Source organism: Watersipora subatra, chromosome 10, assembly GCF_963576615.1.
Source record: "Watersipora subatra chromosome 10, tzWatSuba1.1, whole genome shotgun sequence".
NCBI lineage: Eukaryota > Metazoa > Bryozoa > Gymnolaemata > Cheilostomatida > Watersiporidae > Watersipora > Watersipora subatra.
The window spans coordinates 281695-299704 of record NC_088717.1 but is presented as its reverse complement, the minus strand read 5'-3'; the positions used below and the strand labels follow the sequence as shown (position 1 = coordinate 299704).

At 36.2% G+C, this 18010-nt stretch overlaps 1 protein-coding gene across 1 annotated transcript; it reads left to right on the top strand.

The window, feature by feature from the left end:
- Nucleotides 1-929: 929 nt before the first annotated feature.
- Nucleotides 930-17998, top strand: LOC137406353 (retinal Mueller cells isomerohydrolase-like). Its single transcript, XM_068092924.1, has 13 exons — nt 930-1033; nt 2258-2408; nt 3079-3189; nt 4254-4398; nt 5439-5580; nt 5713-5828; nt 8225-8305; nt 8520-8676; nt 12411-12520; nt 15531-15645; nt 16392-16504; nt 17025-17139; nt 17721-17998. The coding sequence occupies exons 1-13, from the start codon at nt 961-963 to the stop codon at nt 17882-17884; spliced, it is 1593 nt and encodes a 530-aa protein (XP_067949025.1). The 5' UTR covers nt 930-960; the 3' UTR covers nt 17885-17998.
- The last annotated feature ends 12 nt before the right edge of the window (nt 17999-18010 follow it).

Below are 18010 nucleotides of genomic sequence, written 5' to 3'. Positions count from 1 at the left end.
GCAAGGAAGTAGACACAAGAGGATGTCAGATTATATAGCTTAGTAAACAAAAAGTTTTTGTGATGGTTGCGATTGACTGTTCGTTTTTAAGCTTTTAAGAGCTTGTAATCTCATTTCCACATATTTTGCACCTACAACACAGCAGAGTAAGACATGGTGAATCTTTTGATACCATATAACTGTAATGCGAATTTTGTTGCACGTAAACCTTTAATACCAATAAGTATTTAAGTGTCGTGCCCATGATGCTTAGTCGCTCTACTTAAGTTCTTGACTACACTTATAAGCCTAAAGCGCAACCCTTTGCGTTTCTGTTGTTAATACCAATAGTATAAACACTCATTTATGTCGTATCGAGTAGGCAGACATCTCAACTGAAAGAGAGCGGTTGTTGTGAATTTCTATTTCTTATGTTCTGATTTATGAAAATGAGTCACTTTCTTGTCATTATATATCATTTTTCAGACTCGCTCACAGCCCATGGCCATTCAGGAAAGCAAACGCAAACAGAACCAAATATAAGGTTCATACATGCTTTAAAATAGAACCTGAAGGAATGATTTGTTAAGAATGAAACATCTATAAAAGGTCTGAAAGTACACATCATTTGAAAAACCATCTTACAACGATTGAAACACTATTAAATGCAAAGAAAACATAAGTAAAACTTTAATGAGGAGCAAAAAACAACAGTAGACGACTGAAATAAACCACAACCGTGCCCCGCTACGTTCAATATGCCAGAATGATTGAACTATTAGTTACGTGTAGCCCAACAGATAACCATTACAAACACACATTCACTTGTGAATAATGTTAGTATCGAAAGACAGAGAGACTCTTGACACAGTATTCGCGATTTGTTTAAAACTTATTATTACAGAATTTTTTTGTCTCGAGATCTCAATCGCTCATAAAAATGGTAAATTTGTAGTGTTAGCCAATCTTCTAACTGTAAAGATGACAGAGGCACGACGTCGACCTTATTCCGATCATCGGCCGATAACAGATCCCGTGCAGATGAGAGTAGAAGGTATGATTATCATTTGTCCTCTAGTATACAATTTTGTTGCCTCATTCCGTGGTTTTTAATAACTTATAACTAGAGCTCATCTCTGATGATGACGGACAACTTTATCTTGCATGCTTTTATGGAGAGGCTTATTTTCAAGATGTGCAGCAGCATAATTTATTTCGATAATCTTCTATTTGGGCTCACCATGAAGAGAAATTGTTTTATCTGTGTGGAGTACCAGTACATAGTGTCTGTCTATAGACTGCTCAACATACATTGTGTCTGTCTATAGACTGCTCAACATACATTGTGTCTGTCTATGGACTGTTCAACATACATTGTGTCTGTCTATAGACTGTTCAACATACATAGTGTCTGTCTATAGACTGTTCAACATACATTTTGTCTGTCTATAGACTGCTCAACATACATAATGTCTGTTTATAGACTCCTCAACATACATTGAGTCTGTCTATAGACTGTTCAACATACATAGTGTCTGTCTATAGACTCTTCAACATACATTGTGTCTGTCTATAGACTGTTCAACATACATTGTGTCTGTCTATAGACTCCTCAACATACATTGTGTTAGTCTATAGACTGCTCAACATACATTGTGTCAGTCAATAAACTCCTCAACATACATAGTGTCAGTCTATAGACTCCTCAACATACATCGTGTCTGTCTATATAGACTCCTCAACATACATTGTGTCTGTCTATAGACTGCTCAACATACATAGTGTCTGTCCATAGACTGTTCAACATACATTGTGTCTGTCTATAGACTGCTCAACATGCATTTTGTAAGTCTATAGACTCCTCAACATACATTGTGTCTGTCTATAGACTGCTCAACATACATTGTGTCTGTCTATAGACTGCTCAACATACATTGTGTCAGTCTATAGACTGCTCAACATACATTGTGTCTGTCTATAGACTGCTCAACATACATTGTGTCTGTCTATAGACTCCTCATCATACATTGTTTGTAGAATTTAATTTATTTGTTATTCAGTGTCATTATGCTCATACAGCATGTTTGTTAATTTTGGGACATGTTTTTTCTGAGTAACTGCTTTGTTTTTGAATACAAGGACTAGGTTTTAGGACCTGAAGTTTCTGACGGACATTTTACTCTGTCTGTAGTCGAGTGGTTGTAATTTGACTGTGTTAGTCTGTTCAACAAAACCTGTGAATTTGATATTGAGTTTGACGATAAGAAAATTATTACAGGGAATCTACCAAGTTGGCTTAATGGCAACCTGGTGAGAGTCGGACCAGGACTTTTCAAGTTTGGACAGTATGAAGCCTTGTTTCCTATGGATGGTATGGGTCTGCTGCATTCCTTTCAAATTCAAGATGGCAAGGTGACATTCATTAGCAGGTATGTGAACCTATTGTTTTGGAATTCTGCACACAACACATGTGTATAGATAAATTATATGCTATTTGCCATAGTAAAATTGTTATGCTTTAAATAGAGCATTTGCATCGACCACATGTATGTTATTATTCAAGAAGCACTTGCTTGATTATGTCACAAGATGAACACTTGATAGTGACATATGATGAGACTTGAGAGTGACATACTAGTTGATTGCAAGGACATGAACCTTGCGAAGCTACCATGTGTTATTTATTCTAAGTTTCCATAGTTCTACAGACAACCAAAGGAATGTTCAGAGGTTGCATTGAATGTTTTTCTAGCACACTCATTATATAATACACCAACTTGCACAAGCAAATCTTGCATGATGAGACAGATAAAAAAGAATGTGATTTACTGTCAAATTAAAATTTGGAAGCGATGGTTTTGTAACAAAAAATATATATATGTAATTCTTTATAGCTTTAGTTAAGTATCAGCTAATCTCTGTTGACGAACTTAAAAAACTATTATCAAATACATTGAATCAGCCAGGTGAAACCATTAGTCAGCATTCCTTGATAGCAAGCAAATTCTGTCTTCGAAAGAAACATATCTTTGCCCAGGCTCATGCTGCTATTGCTTTCTATTTTATTTCCGAAGTTTTAAATAAGTTGTTATTTTTTAGGCTGATCGAATCAGACATATACAAGAAAAACATAGCAGAAAATAGATTCACCGCTGCTGAGTTTGGAACCCCCGCGAGCCCCAACCCGGCACAGAAAGGTATGTTTGCCAGGTGAGTTAGAGAGTTGAGAAGGCTGACATCGATATCACTTACATGATCATCAGACTGGCTAGAGGGTTGCTTGAGGCTGGTTTTTTGACTTCTAATTATCAGTCAAACAAACTCATAGATATCATATTATGCACAGAGTATCTTGCAGGTCGACTTTAAATATATCTTGATAGTGAGAATGCTATGTCTAAGGTGTGTACTAGTGTATGTAGTAAAGTGATATACACACACTTCAAGTGTGTTTTCTCATATCACTAACTCTTATCATAGATCTGTGCTATCAGGCGTGAGCTGGTTTACACCTACATGGCTGGTGCATTCTAAGAGTGTCATTGAAATTAGTTTCTCTTGTTTTGCTGTTCTGTGTGTTAGGGTTGACTGGTAGTGGTTGCTATTGCATGTGCCCTTTTCAGCAATACCATCTCATAAGGCCTGGTTCACACTGGTTGCTATTCGAGCGTAGTACTAACAGGAAACTGACAACTCCTGAGTGGGTGCTAGCAGGAGCCTGACAGGTTCTGAATCAGTACTATCAGGTGACCAACAGATACTGAGGCAGTACTAGCAGGAGACTAACAGGTTCTGTGTCAGTACTAACAGGAGAGTAACAGGTTTTGAGTGCGTGTGTGTGTGTGCTAGTGTAGGAGATGGCAATGTTATGATTGGCGAAACTCTTCCCTTGCTTGAGCAATGTCAACACTGCCAGACAGATTCTATGCTGGTAGAGTATCATTGTATCCGCTAATGTAGAATGAATTTCCATCATTTTCAGTGCTTTGAAAGAGTAGCACTAATATTCTGAAATATTTTTTGTCACTTATTATAACTTATATTTACCAGCATTACCGAGAATTTAGTGCTCTAGTTTGGGTTGTATTTCAGCTGCTTTCCAAATAGTTCAAGGTTGATTCCTATCCATAAGGGACCCATCTGACAGCTTAGTATTTATAAACATGTCACAAATATACCTCATAAATACATCCCATTCATCAAGTTCATGTCCGGGCCTATTGAATGCTACTGCTAGTGCGACTGTCCACTCTACTGGCTGTTACACCTTTCAGGTTGAAAGAGAAGGTGTCTCAGTCCGGAGAGCTCAGCGATAATTGCAACCACAACCTCTGCTTTTGGAAAGAGAACAATGCTTTGCTGGTAGTAGGAAACCCTATGTTTGTCATCGACCCAAATACTTTGGAAACTGTTGGGAAGGTGATCATTTGTCAGCGAAACTTCATTTTTGGAACCTATAGTTTCCTTCTGATACTCACATTGTAGCACCGGTTATATTATGAGTCATCAAGGAATCAGCTGTGATAACATTTAGTTGGCTTTTGATATACTAGAGCTTGTAACCCAACATTGGCTAGGCTAGCTACCTTATCTGTTATGATGACCTCTGGACTTTGTAGGGCTGCAGGTGGTGCTATACATATGCACTAGTGTTGTGTGTGTACAATAGCAGATTTGTTGGTACAACATACCGTATGTTATTCAATCCTCTGTTTCAGAGATCGCATTCAAATACTTTGCTTTAGTTAGCGGACATGGTTATGACTACACGCTTGTGTTTATGGTGAGATGTTTGTGTCTATGGTGAGATGTTTGTATCTATGGTGAGATAGTTGTGTCTATGGTGATGTGTTTGTGTCTATGGTGAAATGTTTGTGTCTATGGTGAGATGTTTGTATCTATGGTGAGATGTTTATGTCTATGGTGAGATATTTGTGTCTATGGTGAGATGTTTGTGTCTATGGTGAAATGTTTGTGTTTATGGTGAGATGTTTGTATCTATGGTGAGATGTTTATGTCTATGGTGTAATGTTTGTGTTTATGGTGAGATGTTTGTATCTATGGTGAGATGTTTGTGTCTATGGTGAGATGTTTGTGTCTATGGTGAGATATTTGTGTCTATGGTGAGATTTGTGTGTCTGTGATCTATGCATCTTTGATAAGGTTCATGGTTACATGTGTCAGTACAGGCCAATGTTTTTTATTTTCTGTTTATGATAAGTTGTATCTGTGACCAGATGTACTGACTGAGGTCAACTGCTTAGCACTTGAGCAGAAATATCAATATTATATTTTGCTTACTATTGATGTATTGCCTATCCCTTTTAGACATCATTTACTCAATTGTATTTGTAACATAAACTGCCTTACATATTGATGCACAAATAATCTGAGTTTGTTTGATTTGGCCTCCACCATAAAAAAGAAAATTTTACTCTAATTATACATTGACTTTGTAGGTTGTCTTGCCTCAGTCTTTGGGCATAGACCTCATAACTGAACACGTTCATTTTGATAAAGATGGCACTATGTACTTACTGGGTTCACATGTTCGTGGCAGACCGGTGTATCACATTGTTAAAGTTCCTGCAACAGGCGATTGTAAGTACATGCATATGACCATTTTATTGACAAAGTTTTGTCTATGGGTATCTATGGCTGGCTGTTCATAGTCAGTACTTCATGAATTAATACTATTGGGTACAAAATGAGGTTTATTTGACCTACTTTCAGTGATGGACAGCTTTCAACGAGCAGAGATAATCTTCAGCATTCCAGGACAATTCAAAGTCACTCCGACCTCCCACCACAATTTTGTAATGACTGATAACTTCTTTGTTATGATTGAGGTGAGATTCATTTGTAGTGTTTACCTTGCGTATAATGCTCAAAGCTAAACTCTGCTGGGTAACAGCTTTTCCATAAGTTGAGGTAATGTTTAGCGTTATATTTTATGAGGTCTGATCCAAAAGTTCCCGGAATGGAGTTGTATACTCGTGCATTTTCACACGATGGAAAAACCCATTGCAGGGTTGGCTGGGAAACACCTCTGGAGTGTTGTCACAAAATTTCAGGTTGCTATAACAATGCGTTCTCATGTGAGCTAACGATATGTCAAGGTCTGTCCGGTGCTTCCGTCTTTTAAAAAAGAAATTTATCGTCATGTCTAATAAGCCAGAACAGCGCATTTGCATTAAATTTTGTGTGAAATTAGGAAAAAAAAGGATATTACGCCCTTTAAAATAAAGTTTTGATCATTCCTGAAAGCTTCCTTAAAATCGTTGCAAGCGTGCATCCTGAGCTCGTTTTGGTCATCAGTTAGCAAGCTTGGCACGAAATTTGCTGCGACTCATTTAATTTGTTAAAAAATTGTTTAAATTGTCAGTTAAAACTTTTTGAACAGTTCCAAAACTAAGTCCAGTCTCTTAAGATATCTCTAATGGTTAAACATCGATCTGGCATGACTAGTGACCTCACACTGTCAATTTACGAGCAGGTTCTTGCCGACGCTGGTCTGCCAGACCTCGCGTCATCTTCAGTGCTGTCTCCACCTTCACAAAAACGTTTGTACCACTCAAAAATTTGTGTTTTCTTTAGACCAGCATCTTCAAAAGCAATAGTTAACATTTCAACTGTCTGAGTACTTGTTTTCCCTAATTTTGCACAAAATTTAATGCAAATACGCTGTTCCGATTGACTAGACATGACGATGAATTTGTTAAAAAAAAGACGGAAGCACCGGACAGACCTTGACATATCGTTAGCTCACATGAGAACGCATTGTCATAGCAACCTGAAATTTTGTGAAAACACTCCAGAGGTGTTTCCCAGCCAACCCTGCAATGGGTTTTTTCATCATGTAAATATGCACGAGTATACAACTCCATTTCAGGAACTTTTGGATCAGACCTCGTATATTGATTGGTTTACCAGCTTCTTTATAAGTTATCATAAATGAAAGTGATTTGAATTCAAGCCACATCCATATTTAAAGGAAGGCTAGTAGCCTCTCTCACCCTTAAATTATTTAGGCAAGATACCGGCAGTTACCTTCGAGGAAAGAATATACTTCAATTATCAACTAGTCGCAGCTTCTGAAAAATTGTTGCGGAAGTCTTAACCAGCTATTCATTCGATATATATGATAATCGAATGAATTGTGAACACCTGATGTTTAAAGGTCAGGTGAAGGTCAGAGGGGGTTCATGTATGCTGCTCTTGATTCAGCTCAAACTCCTTTAATATTATGACTAGAGTCAGAAATAGACTTGCGTTCACCTTAATATACGAGTCTGTTGGGTTTTTATTATTAGATTTAGTAAGTATTTCTCGCGATGTACCATGTTAGAGTTACCATGTCTGATTATGTATGTGGTTAGATTTAGTAAGTGTTTCTCTCGATGTACGACGTTAGACTAAGTGAATATTTCTCGTGATGTATGTCATTTCCATCATGTCAGGTATAAAGTTTTTCTACAGCTTGCAGTTTTGTGAAACTAAATCTAAAAAACTAACTTATATGTAAAAAAAACTAAGTAATGGAATAATATTTACTATAATAAGAGCTGTGTCTGTCTGTCCGTCCGAAGCCATGCTAAGAGCGTTAGGAAAAGTATTTGCACCGGACCAGAATCGGTTCCACAGATTGGAAGCCAACCGCTACCACTGAACCATGCAGCCCATTGCTATATTCTGGAATAATCTTTGCATAACTTAGGTATATTTTTATTTCAATTGTTAATAGTCACGATCAGCCTAATTATCCTAATTCCTAATAATAATCTTAATTAAACAAAACGTGTATTTTTACCAGCATGTTCACTTCAACTTATGACTTTTTCAACATGAAACAAATATAAAAATGTAAGGCAAGGTTTGACAGTATGTTTATATGAACTTATCTGTATGTGTTTTGGTAACATACCAACAAGGTCTGCAATAGTGTCCAATATAATGTAACTTATCTGTATGTGTTTTGTTAACGTACCAACAAGGTCTGCAATAGTGTCCAATATAATGTAAATGCCAGATTTATACAAGGCTCCTGCAAAGTTGAGTGTTTTGAGTAAAAATAAACATGTCTGCCATTTCATCTATTGAAACACCATTTTATATGAAAATATATATAGAGTTTTGCAATGATAACGCATTAGTGTAATTGCATGGAATCATATGCAATATTTCCAATGATTCTTGCTTGTTTCTGTCATATCTTCTGCAACTTATCTCTGCCAATTTTTCTCAGTGCCCAATGGAGATCAACATTCTGAAGATACTAACTAAAGGAACAGTTTTAGAAGCTATCAACTGGGACCCTTCTACCACAGTGAGTATGCAGTCAACTTTGTCAGTTTTTCTTGTCAAAAGTAAGGCCGTTGGTAACTAGGCCCTTACAGTTAGCGCTCATAGAGTAATACTATCACCTGCGAATAGTACATATACTTCGTACTTCACACATTTTATGTTGTTGGATACATCTATTGTGTTTTGAGCATGTTCTTTGCTCATCTACTTGGCAATAAGTTTCATCTACATTCTAGTGCAAGTTCCACGTACTCTGCAGAAAGACAGGCAAAGAGCTCAAATGCAAGATGGAATCTGAGGCTATGTTATTCTTGCACAGCTCAAATGCATACGAAGAGGACGAGCATATCATCATGGATGCCTTCATAATGAGCAAGCTCAAATCACATAAAGGTAAAAAGTGTCTATGCATAATTATCACCTCTCAAGTATATCACATTTGCAGGCTACGACCTCTCAAGTATATCACATCTGCAGGCTACGGCCTCTGAAGTGTATCACATCTGAAATACACTCATACTTTCACATACGAGTGTCTCAACGTACGGAAAACGTGAGATATGAGTAAACTTTCAATTAAGTTATAGCCTTAAGGTATGAGCAGGTTTTGAGATACGAACATGTGAGACAGTGGCCAAGTATGCTGAGGCGTTTTATAAGAACGGCATCGCTCGGTGTTTTTCGTCTCCTCAGTTTGCAATTGTTACATGTTCTTTTGTTGACGTTATTCATTGCAGAATTAAAGGAATTAATTGTACTGTACGTAGATCGAAAGCAAACCGGGAGAATGAAGGACAGTGCCAATACAAAGCGTATGATAACAATTGATACTAAACATAAAATTATAAAAAAGTTTGAGGGTGGTGTAGGCGGGACTGAGCTGACTCGCTGATATGAGAGGAATACCTCCACAATATGTACCATCATAAAGCGGAAGGATACTATAAAGGGCATCAAGCCTTCAAAAATACTAACCATATTTTCCAAGTGGCGCAGTTATATTCATGACAAAATATGGAGGCTTCTTATAATATGGATGAAGGGCAAAAAGTTAGCCAGAAAAATTGTGACCGAAACAATCATATACGAAAAGGCCAGCAGAATATATCAGGACTTAGAAGTAGAGCAGACATTGGAGAAAGGGGAAACCTTGACATCAGAGCATACCTTCAAAGCCAGTTGTGGCTGGTCTGATAATTTCTAACCACCCACAGGATACACATGGTTGTGAGGCTTGGAAAAGCAGCAAGTTTCGACTCGGAGGCCTCGGCGGAATATATCTGCCTCGGTTGTAGCTCAACAAGGTTGCACCTCCAACAAGTGTTCAACAGTGATGAAATTGAACTTTTTTAGAAAAAGATGCCCAGGCATGCATTTATCACGGCCGATGTGAAGAGTATACCGGGCCATAAACCCTGGAAGAACCGCCTAACCCTAGCCTTATGTGCCAATGCCAGTGGTGACTATAAAGTCAAAACACTGTTGGTGTACCACTTGGATAATGTACATTCTTTTAAGAGACAAGGAATCTTGAGAGAAAAACTCCAAGTGATTTGGTGCACTGATTCTAAGGCTGGAATTATGGGCGGGTTTTCACCGAATGGGTTAATCTACGCTTTGGTCCTGCTGTCAACAAATATTTGACACATAAATACTGGTCAATGACATGTCTCGCGGTCCTCGAAAATGCTCCTGGTCTCGAGGAAAACATTTTTGATGAATACGGCTTTATTTAGGTCATCTATCTTTCACCCAACACCACACCACTCTTCCAGCCCATGGACCAAAAGGTTATGTCAAACTTGAAGAAACTACACAAAGTGTTTATTCAAGAAATGCTACGATGTGACAGACAACACGAACCTCACCCTTTATGAATTTTCGAAAGACTTATAGTATTGTCCTTGTTGGAAACCATTGACGATGTGTGGCAGGGTCTCACACAGCATACTCCCTTGTCAGCATGGAAGACATTATGGCCAGCTTCCGTTGCTTTGGACACTTTGAAGGGTTTGAAATGGCAGACCCTGATGAACCTTGATTCGTTTCAACGGATGAAATCAAATCTCTTGAAAAGTTCATGGGGCTGAAAGTTGACGAGGTAGACGTGAATGACCTTGTTGAGGAGTACCAGAAAACTGACGACACACGACTTAATTGAAAATCAGGAAATGCAACGTTCGGAGGTGTTTAATGAGCTCAGTAATGAGGAGGTGGAAGAGGACCGTCTCTCTACAAAGGAAATTAAAGACATGTTAGTAAAGTGTCAGGAGTTTTCTGCGTTTATAGAAAAGAGACATCAAGTTTGCTAGTGATTGTCTGTTAGCCCTTTGTGACAACACTTGTGTTTGTCATTTTTGTAACATTTTGGAGGGGTGACAAAAGCAAACATCCTTAGATAGGTTTCTCTTAAAATGTCCAGCTAAACGTGAAGAAGAAAGGAAGAAAAAGAGAGCTAAGCCGAAAGAAGGAAATTAAAATGATGAAAATGAAAGAATTTTTTAATTGTGTTTAGTGTAAAATTAGAATTCTCTTGCAAATTAAAGGAAGCCAAATTTATTAAGGTTAAATTCAATTTTTTCACCTTTCACCGCAAACAATGCCGTTGTTTGCTACTATCTGTACATAATAATGCCACATTTATTGCATATCGTAACCACTAGATATGTATTTGTTATTAAAAAACCAGCTTTTCAACTCGAGTTGAAAGTCATTTTTTTAGCGAGCCCGCGTACCTGACGATTATGGCGATAGATTAAATTTTAATAACTTTTTTGTTTATACCACTTCAAACAAATTGTAGTAAAGTGTATTTAGTGGTCATTTTTTTACACCTTTTAGTTCATCCATTGTTTAGGATCACAACTTTGCCTTTTTATTAGTGAAATATATATTTTGCCCTAAAAAGTAACAATTTCCTTTTTTGTACTTGAGCACTGTTTTATAGACTACAGCACCAGCTTTTCATGTGCTGGCCTGCTTCATAGTTGTGGTTTCTTTTATGCACATTAGCCTTTCGGTCTTGCTTCTCAGTGGTTTTTTTGGTGAAGCGGTTGCCGATGTGTTCATCTATATATCAAAGTTGTCATCATCTGTTCGGACGTCTGCCTGTCCAGCTATAGTGTTTGAAACCATGGAATGGAAAGCTTGCTGTGCGCTGGATTTGAACTCACGGAGATTGCAACACCAGTTTCAAACCACGCAGTTAAGCACTGAGCTATACAGTCCTTAGCATTCCATTGCTTTTATCATATAATGTATACCGTACGCATATGTGCACTTTTGATTATTAAATAATATTCCTTTTTGCATTTGTTATTTTTTGAAATTGTTTAAAAACTAATTTTTTTTTGCTATTATTACTTTTCTATTAAATTTGTAATTTTTAAATGTGTTGTTTCAGTTTCAAATGTGCGTTATATTTCTATTTCCGGTTTTTCAAATGGCTCGATAGCCAAATCAGTAAAGGCTAATACTTTTCATGCGGACAGTTGTATTATCTCGAGTAGGATTAGCCTCTACATCCCCTCTCTGTTCGGTCAGACAAAGTACCAGACAAAGACAGTCCAATATCTCATTTTACATTTGTACAAGTATCGAGCGGTACCAGTATTGTCGTATTCAGATTTTTGATGGATAGCTTTTGCTGGAACAGTAACCTTCTTCATACACACACTTCTATGCATTAATTGTTATTGATTGAACATGTTCAGGATTTTTATTGTTTTCTCAGTTTGTATTAATTGTATCATTACACAATCATCATTTTTCATTCTTTTTTCATCTTCAAAGCAGACTTAATTTAGCACTTAGCTTGATTACTTGCTAATTATTTCACATTTAAACACTTTTATAGTTGTTTATTTTGTTTCCTAATTTATTTGAACTGCACAAAACATTTTCTTCATGATATGAAGTTTGAAAGTTAGAATGGGTAACTGTTGTTATATGTTAAGTAATGTTTTCTTTGCAAAGATATATTTATTACCCGTGCAACACCAGACATCCAGCTAGTCCATACATACGGTATATGTATGGTCTCTAATGATTGCTAGCCCTCTCATAAGCTTTCTGCTTCCTCTTTCCTGCTACAGACTTACGTTATTTCATTTACTGTACATTTGCAGACGTGTTCACTCAGAGAAATGTTTTGGCCTCTGAAGCCTACGAGAAAGAGGAGTCGTGGAAGAAGTATGAACAGTCTGCTGTTAGGTTTATCATTCCAACAAATGAGGAGGTGATTCATACAATATGGTCTTTGGCCACTAGGGACTGTCTAAGTTTGTGTGTACGCGCCTCCACCTAGGGTTGAAGTGGAAAAATTTAAAAACCCAGTCTTTCCAGATAGGCTCTAGCAATACATGCTGACCAATGACAAATGTTAAAGTAACTTCAGCTGTCATCTTTGTTTCTGCCATTTCACTAAACACATTGACGTCGTGTTGATAGCTTTATGCAATCCTGGACTGAGAAATGTTATGATCTCAAATCGTTTACTGCTAAAATTTACAAACTATAAATCAAAGGTCGAGTGGAATGCCTTTGTCATGATTACAAGCAAGTTATATTTGGTTCATCACAGCTAACTGACCAATTGGTGGTGACGATTAATTTTGTTGATTACACTTTTTGCTTTTATTATTTTCTCAAGATTATCATCTATGCTAACCCTCAATTATTAGAGTTAAGGTCGGCACTGACCGATCCTCTGATTTTAGACTTGAAAGTTATAAAAACGTTGTTTGCGTTCTTCAGTCGCACCTCAATAAACATTTATACCGTAGCTATGGTGATGATAGTCTGGGCTCATACATGCTTCTAGGGAAGAGTCAATTATGCATACGTAGAAAGGAGGTTAGAGATAGCTCATGCAGTTTGCTCTAGCCATGTTCTGCTCTGTGTGGAATATTATAAGTTTTAAATTAGAAAATAATTTCTATGGCATTGAAAGGTATTTAAATTATAGTATAGGTAACACTTATGACTGAGTAAGGAATAATACTATTGATGGAGTGAACAAATTAGATCAGCATAGCCTCAGATCCCACGTTTGCTATCTTGCACCTACATATCTTAGTTGTACATGTGTGTTGCTATGACCAGTGTCATTGCTAGAGCAGGTGATTTGATTCATTCTGGGTCTTTTGACAACCAAGCATTTATCTCAACTCAATGGCTTGATGTCATTTGTGCCTGATTGTATAGATCTGTCGATCTCTATATAACATCAAGTGTTTGTCTGTCATGGTATGTCCTATTAATACCAATTGGTTAAAATACAGTCTTCAGGCTTCAACAGCCCAGTGTATGCACCATGACAGATCCTGATGTGTAGTGATTATAAATACAATTACTCCAGAGTGTGGCAAGGTGGCTGCATGGTTTAGTGGTAGTACGCTTGGCTTCACATTTTTGTACCTGAATGTACAGGTTCAAGGCCTGTGAGGTGTAATCTTTTTTTCTAACTTTCTCAGCTGGCTTCACACAGACACAAACTTTTATTATAGTAAGTATTAAAATCTTAGCGTAAGTTACAAGCTTACAGTAAAACCTTTATTTGAATGCTGTGGCACTCATTTTTCAACCCTGCCCCTATAGTAGCGGTCAAATAAAGATGGCGTTCAAATAGAGGCTGGCGTTATATTTTTCAAATAGCTTGTCGGAATTTTGGGAAGATAAATTTAATCTTTTTGCCGGCTAAGCAAATGTCGCCTATATTTGGCACTCTCCTTCAGGCGGAATGACATTAACCATTTTAGACGCAATAATTTGGCTAACCTATCTCCAACTATTGTAGATCTCTAAATAAATACGTATGCATTGAGAAGTCGAGAAATATCTCTACCAGTTGATATCTATTGCTTGCAATTAATCTGCGATGATATTATAGCCTGTACCCTAGTTTGAAATCTGTTTGAGCTTTTAATTTTGTTTTTTTTCTAAATTTGAAGGTATAGTTTAATTTTGCAACTATATTTAACAATGTCGCATGAAAGCTCATTGCACTCATTGATATGTTTGCTACAGTTTGCAGCCAAAACTAGCTTTTTATGTGCAGCAAAAGAGGAGTTATGAGCTGTATCCACTGTAAGCCGAGTTAAGATAACCGCAAGGATGCTATCAATTAATATGCTATAGATCTACAGATTTATAAGGTATATAATAATAATCTATCAAATGCTACAAATATACATATATTCAAGAACAAATGACATAAACCATACTTACAATGCATGCAGAAACAAGAATTAACATCTTTGAAACAAAAGTATTTGCATCGTTTGCTCAGCCAGTTGCATTCTGATTGTTGCTCTCATTTGAAACGTCTTCACCTTCTCCTAGCTGTTTAATACCTTCCACATTGTCTTCTGACTTCAAATCTTTTTCTGCACTGTTGAACTAGTCTGTATTAGCATTCAAATAATTTTGTTCGCAGAGCAAAGCTTTTACCCGTTGCATTTCGCCCAAATAATGTTAAACTTTTATCCCTATGGGTGCTAAACACAAAGTTTAGCATAACATTAGTTGATCGCATATGTTGAAGTATCAAGACCGCGTTAAACAAGGAACTACTGTTAGCCTGATAAAGTTATTATTTAATTCTATGGTGTTGCTTTTAAAGTTTTAATGAAAAATTGAGAAGCTTTGAGTTTGGAAAAATGCCTTCAATACGAACAGAAACAACGAATTAATTGTTATTGATGTAACCGGTTCATTATGATTTCGTGGGCACTTTTCTACTCTTCTACTGATCATTGCTATTATAGGTCTTATTATAGCCAAAGTGACAATCAAATAGAGGTGGCGTTCAATTAAAGGGTGGCGCTCTATTTTTCAACCCTTCTCCTATAGTGGTGGTCAAATAGAGGTGGCATTCAAATAGAGGTTACTAAAATAAATAAAAACTAAAATAAATAGTAAGTTACTCACATTCATTGGGTAAAGAAACTTAGCCAATCGCAACTGCATTATAGCTATAGCTACAGCCGGAGTGACAGACAGACATACTTTGAGAAATATATATATAGATTTAAAACAGACTGCATGCAGATTAGACGAAGAGTTTAACAAGACGATTCATCAATCTATGTCATTTACTCTCTACGGTGCATAGATTGTTCTCATGATTCTGGACTGGTTATTCTATGTTTCTGTGCAGTTATGAGGCTGGTGAAGAATGAGAAATATTTGATGTGATGCTTATAGCCCATTTGCATGTAGCATAGTTTACCATCTTTGTCTCACAGGCTATCAGTACAAAAAGTATCGGAGAGAATGCTGTGACCATGGCAGATAAGGGAGCTGAGGCTATTGTTCAAAAATCAAAGCTGTTATTGAAATGCCGGTCACTAGTGGCCCCGAGTGAGTATTCTATTATCTCATTTGCTGCTCACTAGACTCAGGATTTAAACATAATAAAGAACGATTTAGTTCAATATGATTAATTAAGAATATAATAATGTATTATAATAATATATATTAATTATTATACAAAAATTATATCAAATTTATATTTTATTTATATATCAAATAATACAAAATTTATATATAAATTTAATATATGTAATATATAAGTATATATAAATATAATATGCATTTACATGTATATATAAAAATTTTAAATAATTTTTATATGTTATTTATGTAAATATATTTAATTATAATATATCAATATATTCAATCAAATATTTAATACATTTATATAATCATATAAATATAAAATGTAATATAAATTATTATAATAATTTATTTAATATATAATATAACATGTAATATAAGTTATTATAATAATTTATTTATTTAATATATAATATAAAATGTAATATAAATTATTATAATTATTTATTCAATATATAATATAAAATGTAATATAAATTATTATAATAATTTACTCATTTAATATATAATATATTCAATATTAATATGTTATAATTAATTATTAATACTTTTACCTATTATTCTTTTTACTATATTCCGTTTATTGCAAAGAGTACACAAATTACTTGTGGAGAATCGCTTGTATGAACAAGTAGGTCTCATACTCTGATTTCCTATTCTTTGTCAGAGTACCTTGACAAGTTTCTTTAAGACTATAGATACTGTTGCAGGAGACGTGGTGGAGTACCTGCAGTACCCTGCCATCAACCCAGCTCTCTCTAGCAAGAAGTACACATATTTCTATGCAGGGGGATACGGGGAGAGCGATTTCCTCAAATTTGGGGTCAGTTCCAGAGAGTTAACATGCAGCTCGGTACAACTCTGTGCTTTTCCCTAACTTTGTTCATTTGCGATTTCAATGACACTTCATTCTATATACGTATCTGGGTGTGTTAAGAAGTATCGGCTGCCAACAGACATCCCGATATATTAGACCTGAAGAAATTATATGCTAGTCCCTTTGTAATATCTTTCTGTCATATCATATGGCAGCGTGTAGATATTTCTGGCAGCATTTAGCCATTTCTGCAGCTAGCCAAACTCTAGTTCAACTGATTCGATCCACTCGCGTAGTCAGTTCATTACAGCACAGTGTCTATATTTGCTCAGCTTGTAGACACTTACCAAGTTAAACCTGAAAATATCACTTTGTTGGAGTCGTCCTCTGTCTGCTACTCTATCATTGCCGGAGTTGTAATCCCTGTTTACTATTACCTTCATCGTCGTAGTCGTGAGCCCCTGATAACTGCCCGCTTAATTGCACACAGACCGTTGATATCGCTAACAATCCGCTGTTCTTATAGATAGGCAAGTACAATGTGGACAGCCAAGAGGTGATAGCATGGGAGGCAAAGACTTGGCAATATTTATCAGAGCCTGTCTTCATCGCTGACCCTGAAGGGACTGCAGAAGATGATGGTATGCTTGTTAGCTATACTTTGATCATTATGGGTAGGAGCTAGGGCTAGGTTTGGGCTAGGGGTTGTTAGGAAGTCTAACCCCCATATAGTTGTGCAATGTTAACAGCTACTGAGCATGTCTTGGTCTCTGTAATTCCTTTAGCGTAATTTGTTAAAGAAACTTTAAAGTGTATAACTACTAGACATGGAAACTTGTTCGATTAATATTTAAACTAGTCTCCATGTGTATCAGTCAAGTTTTCATTCAGCGCTTTTTGTTTTTAATTTAGCATCGTTTTCAAGTTCTTCATTTAAAGTGTTTAAAGTTTAACTATTGAAATGCTTGAATATTTTAATAATTTTATACCACATTTACCTTAAATAATATAACAAGTGCCATTGATATATTGATATTTAGCTTGCTTGTTTAATTGAGTTTAGGTTTTTATGCAAATTCCTTCAAGTCAATTCTGTCATCTTATGTATTTTAAAACGTTATTGCTGAATTGATACAAGTCAGTTTTGGTTCATTTTAGTTTTTATCATTTAGCATAGCTAGCGATGTTTCAACTTATTAACCAGTGTGCTGCAATGTTGCAGGTCTTCTTCTCTTTACCATGCTGGATTATGCTGAAAAGAATGATAGACTAGTCGTAGTGGATGCCAGGTCTATGAGTACGATTGCCCAAGTTTTCTTTGATGTGCAAAGTGGTGGAGCAGTCTTATTACCAGAGGCTGATCATGGAGTTTTCATTCAATCATAAATCGCTGTATGCGAGATCAGCCAACAATTTTTCTTTCTACAACAGTATAATCATTTTACTAGCATATTTTATTTTTCTTAGTTACGTATGAAATAGATGCAAACAAAGTGATTTCACAAATTTTGT